At 37.5% G+C, this 11,108-nt stretch overlaps 1 protein-coding gene across 1 annotated transcript in view; it reads right to left on the reverse strand.

Moving 5' to 3' along the window:
* The window catches only part of LOC126965448 (signal-induced proliferation-associated 1-like protein 2), a 33,605-nt gene extending 22,879 nt beyond the window's left edge, over positions 1–10,726 (reverse strand). The window contains exons 1-5 of the mRNA XM_050809074.1: positions 9,778–10,726; positions 3,596–3,829; positions 2,659–2,944; positions 1,892–2,492; positions 609–744 (exon numbers count right to left, since the gene is read on the reverse strand). Coding sequence (XP_050665031.1) covers positions 609–744; positions 1,892–2,492; positions 2,659–2,944; positions 3,596–3,829; positions 9,778–10,423 — 1,903 coding nt within the window. The 5' untranslated portion in view covers positions 10,424–10,726. The remainder of the gene's footprint in view (positions 1–608; positions 745–1,891; positions 2,493–2,658; positions 2,945–3,595; positions 3,830–9,777) is intronic.
* Between the last annotated feature and the right edge of the window lie 382 nt (positions 10,727–11,108).

An 11,108-nucleotide genomic window follows, 5' to 3' on the forward strand; every position in this document is an offset into this window, starting at 1 on the left:
GGTGAAACGGAGTCCTTCTTTTTTTAGATATTATTAAAAACAATTAATAACAGTTGCATGCGAATATGTGAGTGGTTTCCCCTAATGTTGCAAAAGTCCACATATATATATTTTCTGAATACTTAACTCATTGTACCTAATTCATAGTAGTATTGTATAATAGGAGTGTATAGTATTGTGTAACTTATATGGCTTAGTGATTATTTGTTAATTTGTATTACTTTTCATTTGTGGTTTTTATCGTAACCTTTTAAGTAAAAGTGTAGCATAATTTTTGGAAACCTCACTGGTGAAAGTGTGAGTTTTAAGTTCTGTTAATATTTATTATTGTAATACTGTTTGTTTCCTATACACGAATAAATTAAATTAAATAACGCGTGCAGCAGGGTGTCGTGGCGATGACGTCTCGATTGTCCTCGGACATGAGCGGTTCTGTGTCCTTCCCAGAAAAAGACGGGTGGAGTTTTCTCGGGGAGAGATTCTTCCTCCTCCTGGGGTAAGAGCTCTTTGAAAGCCGGCTATGGTGGAGGGACGGGGGATGGGCTACTGCCCTCCTCATAACCTACGCTAAAAAAAATATGAGAGTAATGTATGTAATAATCACTCACAGAACTTGTGGCCAGTCTCCACGGTGTTCGCCGTCACGTAGTTCCTGGCCAAGTCCTTCAGGTACTCCTGGCGCGTCCTGGTCGCCATCGTACTGAACTTGGGTGACTGTATCGCCGCGTTCTCTCCATTTATTATCTACACATATCAATACATAGCATTATATTTTCTTCAAACAGAGGAGAGGAGATCACGCTTTCTCGTCGGTGGATCACACGCTCACACGCTTGCACAGCGCTACGCGATCCGCGTATTCTCTCAAATTAATGGCGGACGCGCCAACTAACTAACCTCATCAATGATAAGTGACCTAGAAGTACTAACGAAGAAGAAAGGATATACATAAAGGCCAATTTGATTCCCCCGGGGGTTGCAGAGGAGTACCAGCATTTATCAGGTCAGTTCCCACCGTCCCTGAAAATCATTCCTCACCAGCCACACCCATCTTTTTAGGGTCCTCCTGGACCTAAACAACCAGAATATTTTGAATTCAAATAAAACGAAGAATAACTATAAAACTACTGGTTTGTAATTTACAAGATAGGTTGGGGAAACGATCTTTTCGAATATAGTATGCTTGTAATAAAATCTGTTTGAATGTTGGACCGTTAACTCTTCCCACCCCCGCTTGAGCCCCGTGCCCAGTTCGACCATGAGTAACGCACGTCATGGTCACTCACTTGTCACTTTCTAAAACAACGAGATCATGTCACAAGGTGGCACAAAGTAATCAATGGAAGTAAATGGCACAGACATACAAACATACTGTAATTAACTATTATAATGAAAAACGATCGCGTGCACGAAATTATACAATAAATGTGGATGCCATGCTCGGAAATGACACGTGCTTTACGGGAGGAACAGATGCCAGGGAAGTATATCGGATTGGTGACTTTAGAAAACGGTGGTCAAATTCTCTATTAAAGATTCTAAAACAGCTTATAGCCAACATTAAAACACCCAATGTCCTAATAACCATTACATCATCCAAACGAGTGTTGTAATGAAAATCAGTATAATATAACAACACTCGTTTGGATGATGTAATGGTTACTAGGACTGGCTGTTTTAATGTTAGCAGTAAGCTAACTGTTTCAGAATCTTTTATAGATTATTCATATTACGAGCGTAGATAAAGTCTTGTATGCAACTGTTGATAATTCGGTAGTTAAAATACTTATGTGATAGTATTATCATAAACCCACATTCGTGTTTTGATACCCCTTATTACACCACAGTTGTATAAATAACTATTAATTACTTGATAATTATAACTAATTACCTTACTAAGCAACAAATCGGTAAAAGCCTCTCCCTTGGGGTAGACGGCGCCATCTTTGATGGGCGGTCCGAACAGTGGCACCTCCTTGGCCCGGCTGACAGCTATACTGTAGTGAGTGTTCTCGGAGCACGGGTCGATGACCCTCACGACCACGAACACGTGCTGGAACTGGGAGCGAATGTTCCGCGGCGTGAAGGGCGCCGCGCCCGGCTCCTGGAACACGATGGTGACGATGTCGTTGCCGATATGCCGCTTCCTGAGCAGCTGCTGCCGGTTGTTGGGAGTGTACGGCAGCATGGTGGACACGTGGAACATTATCTCGCAGCCCTGGTGCGTGGCGTAAACGGAGTACAAGCCAGTGGAGTCGGTCCTGTTGTCCAGACCGGCCTTGTACTTGTCGAACTCCTTCAACCTGACCGTCTGGCCCAGCGTCTGGAGGAACTCGACGAACGCCGGGCCCGCCTCCTGGTTGTTGTACATCTCCTCCTCCGTGGACTGGCCGCTCTTGCAGTACATCACCCCGACCTTGTAGTGCCTCGTCACGCGTTGTTCGTCCAATCGCAGAAGTTGTTCCTCGGTCGCGGTACTCGTAGCACCGAGCCTGGAAAATGTAATAAAAAAATTGTTTGGAGCTTGGACGAAACTGATTCAATACAATAATTTTGTTACAAATTTACATAGTAGGTAGGTATGTATTTATATTATAGGTAGGTATATAGTAGGTAGGTAGTACTCTAATAAATAAAAAAGCTAATGGAATGACTTACCTCAAACAACTGAGTTGTAGTTCAGGAGCGACATATTCTAACACTTCTTTTGTATTGTAGGTGGCGCTATTGTTGCTGGGTTTTATGGTGGGCAAAGCATCTTCCAAGACAGATCCTCTCAGCGTCAACAGCTCTGACGTTCTCAGGATGAGACGGTACTGCCACGCGAGTTGAGAAAACGGTGCTGAAGCGTCGCTGCTATTACGCCTTAGCTCCACTCTTTCTTTTTTGATAGAGATCGCAACGGGCCCTAGATTTTCATCCATTCCAAACCAATTTTGATGTGCTGCAAAGATAACATATTACACGTCAAATTATATTACGATACCTTCACTGACAGAACGGCATTTGTTTCCGAAGCGGTAGTAGAGTATCTAGTATATTAGAAATGACATCAAAACAGAATTCTAAAGGAATCAATTTTGCAAAAATAAATGCCTTTTATTCCTACTATGACAGAGTGAATGATGCTGATCTTCTTTGTCGTGTGTTTCATGGTACGTGCACACCTCTTGTGATCATAATGGGTTGGTCTACGATCGTAAGTCGTCCATACTCACATTGCCAGGGATACAGAAAAGCCAATATGGTTATATTTTATTTCGAAAATTGCAATAGGCTCCAGAGGGAACACAATACGAATATGACTCGGAAAAGTCAAGGGAAGAATCGAGTATACATTATAATTTTCTATATAGTTATCTATTAATAGTTACATTACAATACATTTTTATATATAACCAGTTAAGTTGGCGTGCGTCCGTGCAGAATGGGATATCGCTATGCCAACCTAATGGCTGACAGGCTTGCCCTGCATGTTTCAGTATGACAACTCTCTCTGTTTCAATGATTATTCTCATATTAAACTTTTTATTGAGATAAAACCTTTAGTTGCGAATGCAACGGGCAACTACTAGTAAGTTAATAAAATACATACGTTGCGTGTAAAAGTAGTTCCTGTAGTACAAGGCACCGAGATCTTGACTCTCGATCGGCAGCGGTGATGCGGACTTAGCGAAGGGACAGCCGTGTCGCCAGTGGGAGTGCCCCGGAGGGAATTCCAGCACGGAGAACCCGTACGCAGCTCGCGGGCGATGCCAGCCGCCGACCTGGCCCGGTATAGCGCCGCGAGCCGTCCGATGGCACAGAGACACGCAGCGGTCTTCCTCACCTGGTAATTTCAAGTCCCAAAACATACAGTACTCGAAAAATAAGCCTGATATAATCTGGAAGTCCATTAGTTACAATATATTACATCACACCAGGGACGTGCATTGGTTTTCTAGCAAGGTAGTGGGCACTGTAGATCTAACAAGTCGTAGTTGCGCTTTAGTCCGACAGTACGACATAAGTTGTATGAAAGCCTGCTTGCTTCGTATTTGCAATCTTTCGACTGCCTACTGTAGTAAATTAACTTTAACACTAGTGCTATATTAATTTAGGTTGAAACTAGGGAGGCACTGCCTAATTGCCTATATAATATGCACGCCCTTGCTTTACATAATTAGAGAAAATCAACAATTTTACCACTTTAACTAAAAATATTATGATACAACCAGTTTTACCAGTGGGAGGCACTATCACCAGATGCCGGCTAGATTATGGGTACCACAACGGCGCCTATTTCTGCGGTGAAGCAGTAATTTGTAAACCTTACTGTGGTTCGGTCTGAAGGGCGCCATAGCTAGTCAAATTACTGGGCAAATGAGACTTGACATCTGATGTCTCAAGGTGACGAGCACAGTTCAGAATTTTTGTGATTTCAAAAATCTTTAGCGGTTACCATCAGCTAAACATCCTACTCGTCTCATCCCTTATTTTCATTTAAAAAAAAAAAAAAAAAACAATGAATACCTAATTGCCCAGTGGTAAGTGACCCAATAGGATAGGTTTTAATCTCTGTATGCAAACATTTGTGTGGTTTAATTTTTTATTAAAGGAAAAACTTCAGCAATATTCAAGATTACTTCTACTGGGGCACACTAAAGTATTTTGAAGGCGAGTTGCGCGAGTGAAATTGCTGAAACTTCTCATAATGAAACCTAGTATTTTAAACCTCTCCAAAAAGTATTTAAAACAAACTCTTCTCTTAAGTCCGAGCTGGCAGACATGCACCAAAAATATTTAGATTTAACCTTAGAAAGGGACAGCTTACATAAAATCATTAATTCATTTGACAAATGTAGTTCTGAATATGAATGGGCTTTAAGTTGAATAAACATACTTGAGTCTGAATTGCTTCAAAAACAAAGCATGGTATTTAGTACTGACATCTTAGTATCTTCCTAGAACCCAGTTTATATTTTTAAAATGAATTTCTAATTGATGTACTATTTTCTTATGAATGTAAACTTGCTCATATTCTCGTTTTTTATTACTATGGTGTACATGAATAGACTTAATTTAATTATGTTTTGTTATTCATTTTTTTGTCCTCTTAACCTGCATTTACCACTTTTTGAACTTTCTCGGCTGCCTCTTTATGATTACTGCCCACACCCATTTTATAATAATAATAATATTGACACACTTTTTTACACAAATTATCTTGCCCCAAATTAGACAAAGATTGTGTTATGGGTGGCAAGACAATGATATATTTGATACAATATACTTACTTAAACATACATAAATACATATAAACATCCATGACTCGGAAACAAATATCCATATTTATCATATAAATGCTTGCAAGTACCGGGATTCGAACCCGGGGCCACTAGCTTAGTTGGTAGGGTCCCTAACCACTCAGCTATATAGGTCGTCTTAGAGCAGTATCATCAGCAAAGTTCGTCATTATTTTCTATTTCTGGAATGTTATTTGTGTACATTGTACCCACAGGACCGGAACTTATACACTCTCTGAGGTACTCTAACTTTTATCTCATAAATTTCTGAACAGATATCCTCTTGTCAGACTCTAAAATATCTATTGGTAATATAAGATTCAAGTATTGAAGAACTTGAACAAGAAGAACTAGATGAGCTACTCATCTCACAAGCAAACTTAAGGAACAAGATAAACATACCATATTAGAATATACATACCATACCAACCATCCTGGTGGCACAGCACATAGAAGAACTACTGCTGTAATAATAAAATCTTCAAGCATCATGCTACAAAGCTCCAAGATAGCCCAAGTTCAGGCACCAATGAATAATATATATTGTCTATGTTATTATTCATATATATCTAATATATAAAATTCTCATGTCATGGTGTTAAACTTTGAACTCTATTTTTCATCCCCCCAAATGTTAATGTGGTCCACACGAATTTTTCTTTAAAATTTTTTAAATTTGTTTGATTATGAGTCAGCCTTAAGAAATACATACAACTTCAAATTTTCACCCATCTACGATAAACAGTTACTTTTGTATCTCGATTTTAATATCGGCAATACAACGTTTGCTGGGTCAGCTAGTATTATATAATATATGAATAATTACATAGAGAATAAACAGGTGGCTGTAACTTATGCTCCATTTATTGGCCACCGAAATATATAATCGACACTATCCATAATACTTCAGGTCACTTGGAAATCATTTCTGACACACAATGTGGGTGGCGATCAGAACACATACTCATTGAGGTCAAACACACTCATAACTACTAGAGGCAGACAACTACATCATTAATAGTAGATTCTCTACTTCATCAACAGCAGCACCAATGCATTGGAGATATTACAGACTATTAAAATGCCAAACTTGATTGTCTTCCTGTTAGAATCTTGCCTCTATGGTTCCTCCGATCATATACCAGGGATCCATACAGCAAGTTCCACAATAATTCCAAAAAACTAAGAATCAACCTTGTTAAATGGCAATCATACTAACTGGAACTCTATCTGAGAAATTGTTGACTAGCTGATTCTCAAAATTTCTACCAAGACACATTATATCAGATTATCAGTTCGGATTCCTTCAAAAACATAGAATACTTGAGAGGAAGTACATTTATTATTAGGTTTTTTTTTAAGAGTAAGTTCATAGTGTGTTTTTGTTGTAATAGGTACTTCGAATTGACATCTTCACACAGATTTCATGGTTTGAGATTATTGAGTGAAACTTTTTCATCATGGTACCTATGTAGTTCTTCTTTTAAAAAATCTGCAACATTCGATTATCGACTTTGTTTTTTTTTTATTCTTAGACAATAAAGATTGATATTTCGAAAATTCAAGTGATTTTTGAATATGAGTTCCGACGCGGAACTAACGCGGCAGAAACAGCTCGCAATATCAATGTTTCGTTTAGAGAGGGGACTGCTAATAAACGCACCTTGCGATTTCGGTTTAAACGCTTTCGTGATGGAAACTTTGATTTAAAGAACGAGCCATGTGGAAGACTGTCTACATAGGTGTATAACAATGAATTGAAAGAGATGCTGGAAGCCGATCCGAGCCAAACTACCCAGAGATTATGGCATGGTTTACCTTACCAGCAATAGAAACGCGTGTTGAAACTTGTGTTGCCTTGTTGAATCGATAAGGAAATCGAATTGTGACATGCGATGAAAAGTGGATTCTTTACGATATCGGTAAGCGAAAAATGCAATGGCTGAGACCAGGTCAACCAACACCGCAACAGTGTTCTAAAGCAAATCTTACCAATAAAAAGGTAATGGTAACTGTTTGGTGGTCATTCACTATAGCTTCAGCTGTCTCTCAAGCAATAACGGCAGATGTCTACTGTGCCAAACTCTGAACAATGATAGCAAAACTAGCAGTGAAACAGCCATTCTGCTCAGCTGACTTCATGAATTGATCATCATCAAATGAAGAAACAAAACAAAATAAACTATAATTTTTGTTAGTTATTGAAGTCAAACTCAGTTAAATCAACATGAAAAAATTTAAACATTTGCATCTAATATTAGATAATTAACCACATGTTTATAAAAAAGCAATAAACATTCAAAAGAACTCAAAGGCTCAGGAATTTCTCACTTGATTCACAAACTCGTTTTGTGACTCATCCAATAGAAATGCTAAAACAATTTCTATTATGTAATGGTTTGAAGATATGAAAATCAAAGTAAATATGATAAATTATTTTAAACAGATGCACAAGATTCTCCCAATATGTTGTATCAATTATATTTTTTTTTAATCTAAAAAAGAGCAGGGTCACTACAATATTATACAAACATAAATAGATAAAACCCTATTGAAACCACAAAGATTAAAAGGACTTGGATCTTTGCCTTGTGTGCCTCGAGAAACTAAAACATGTTTTCTCAGAGATAACATGAAGCTTGTCAGTAGTTGTTCACCACCACAAGCTCGAGGTGGGAAATGTCATACAAATGGTTAGTTACCAACATAATTATATTATGTTGGTTAATACAAGAATTGCTGACTCACTTATTTATTTTACAATGAAATATCAATGCTGAGAATATGAACTAAACAATGTATATATAAATATGAAGTAAGTAAACAATTTGTAATATTTTAAAGTGATACCCTTCTGGTATTAATTATTTGAATGCCGTACAAATTTAATCTGTAAACATTGTTCTGCAAGGGCAGGGTATTTTTCACAAAGAAATTAAATTTTTTTTTTTTCAAAAGAGGATGTCTCATCACTTATAGAAAGTCAAAAACTACCACCCATTCCAAAAAGAATGGGCGCAAAAAATTCAGGGGGTTTTCTTTCTATAAATAAATATAGTTACAAAGCAAGATCATACAATTAAACTTAGCCTGAGGGCTGCACTCTATCCCCAATCTGTGGTATCATTAAGAAAGTCATTTATGTTATAGTAACCTTTACCACACAACATAATATTGACAATTTTTTTTGAATATTGTAACACATTTTTTTTTAACATTTTCTGGGATCTTGTTGTAAAAGCAATGGGGAGATGTATATGCCCCGCAAAATTCTTACTAACTCCACTTAGCCAAGTAGCAGGCTTTATAAGTTTATGTCTGTTCCTGGTGTTAACATTTTGATTAAGATAGTTTCTAGCAAATTCACTTGTAGGTAATATTTTTAATATGAGGCGGGAATGTTGAGATCCAGTATTTTATTTTGTGCCCGTAAAATGGGAATTGCTGCAATAGATTTCTACAGTGACTGCATTTTAATAATTTTTTAACTGATTTACCGAAATACAACTATAGCAGGTTAGAAGAGCTTTGGAAGACTCAATAAGCATAAAGACTTAGAAAACAAATAACTATCTTCAACAGTTCTACACCAAACATAATATAAGATATATATTTAAATGAGCAATTCTTGTATATAAATATTCTCGCTGACCCAGCAAACATTGTATTGTCGATATTAAAATCGCGATACAAAAATAACTGTTAATTGTAGATGGGTGAAAATTAGAAGTTGTATGTATTTTTTAATGCTGGCTCATAATCAAACAAATTTAAAAAAAAAATGTCATAAACATTAAAAAAAAATTTCGTGTGGACCACCCTTACCATTTAGCTGGATGAAAAATAGATGTTGTCCAATTCTCAGACCTACCCAATATGCACTCAAAATTTCATGAGAATCTTTCAAGCCGTTTCGGAGGAGTTCAAAGTTTAACACCATAACACGAGAATATTAGATATAAACTGAATCTTGGAAACGGCTCCAAAGATTTTCATAAAATTTAGTATACAGAAAATTTCGGGGGCAATAAATCAGTCTAGCTAGGTTTCAATTTTAAAAAATGTAGTTTTATCCATGTTTTTATGAGAAACTGCTACAATAACATGAGAATACAATGGTAATATTCACCACTAAGTTTTGTACCTTCTAAAAAAACTGAGCAAGGCTCAGTCGTCCAGGTACTTATGTTAATCACAGAATATATAAACTAGTATGATGTATTAGAAACATGTTTCATCGTTAAGTAGCAAGTAAATAATATTTTCAAATAGTCTAATTAGTTAAACTGTGTATTATGTGTTTCAATGTCAGTTTGTAAATGACTTTGTGTGCATAGAAATAGTTTTTATGCATGAGTGACTCTGTAATGATTATGAACATCATTAAAATGTTGTCATGCAACCACACTGTGCTAACCATTAATCAAAAAGAAAGTTAATTTAATGATTGTGATTAATGATTAAGATAAATCTATTAACAAATAATACCAACCTCCTAGTTCATTTCTGAAAAACGGGCAACTTTCTAATAATTCATTGCAGCGTCCATCTCCAGTATCTGGTGCTGTATCTTCACCGGCAGGCACACCTCTAGTTGCCAGTAATGATGCAGCTGAAGCTCCTGTTGTTGTGTTCCGTCGCCTGCTCAACAATGCCCCCCTTATTTCAGCAGCATAGCTCAAATTTGCCAAAAGTGATTGGCAGTCATAATGTGCAAACTGTTTTCTTTTACTTCCTTCAACAATATTCGGCATAGACCCTTCATCATTGCTGTGCCGATTGAGCACTTGTGTGTTGCCACCCCAGAGTTTGTTGAACTTTAGCCGTGGTTTGGGACTAACACTAGCTCTTGTTGTTGGGCCGTCGGCATGGTCACTAGCCAAGATCTCTGAAAATCTATCTGTGGCCCGCACAAGGCCTGGAGGCTTCTCACCACTCGCAACTACACTGTAATTATGCACCATAGTTGGTACACGGTCGTTAGCTCCGCCGATCACATCAATCGACCCGTGGCTACCGTACTCACGTCTGAGACCATTTCCCGAAGGATGTTCGGCATATATCAAGTCAAGACTGGAATTACTCCGGTATATAACTTCTCTAACTTCTTTTCGTCTGTGATGATCCGGAGCGTACATTGCATTATTTAGACAGAAATGCGGGGATCCTAATTAACACGCGACGAATACTATTATCATTGCATGGAGCTGAACACATAAAATGAGCTTTTTAATTGTTTTATACCATACGACTCAAACTTTTTCACAGAATTATTTTTATTTTTACAGTTATTTAATAAAGTAGAACAACTTTGTTCGCAAAGGCACATCTAAAGATATTTATAAATTTAATTGCTAATATGGGTTTATCATAATTAAAGAGAAAGCAGTTAAAATATAAACTGTGTTTAAAATTTAAGGAACTATATAAATAATTGTAATGGAAATACAGAAAAACGAAAAACAAAGCAACACAGGAAATTGAATCCGAAATGTTTATGACATTTAGTAACTGTCAACTGACAATGACATTTTGTCGTAATGGAACGATCAAGGCACTTTCAAAAGTAGAGATGTGTTAACTCGACTTACCCAGTCAAGTTAACTCGAGTTGTACTAAGTTCGAGTTAACTGTGCCAGTCTTATTCGTATCGAATACTGTAACGATGCGGGCTCTCCTCATTTCCTCCTCAGTGTCACAAATTTTTCCATCACATCCAAAGATAATAGTCGAGCAGCGTGAGGTCGGGGGATCGCGGCGGCCAAGCGACAGGACCACCTCGCCCGATCCCTCGAGTGCCGTACTTTTCTCTCGAATGGCGTG

Source organism: Leptidea sinapis, chromosome 7, assembly GCF_905404315.1.
Source record: "Leptidea sinapis chromosome 7, ilLepSina1.1, whole genome shotgun sequence".
Taxonomy (NCBI): Eukaryota; Metazoa; Arthropoda; class Insecta; order Lepidoptera; family Pieridae; genus Leptidea; species Leptidea sinapis.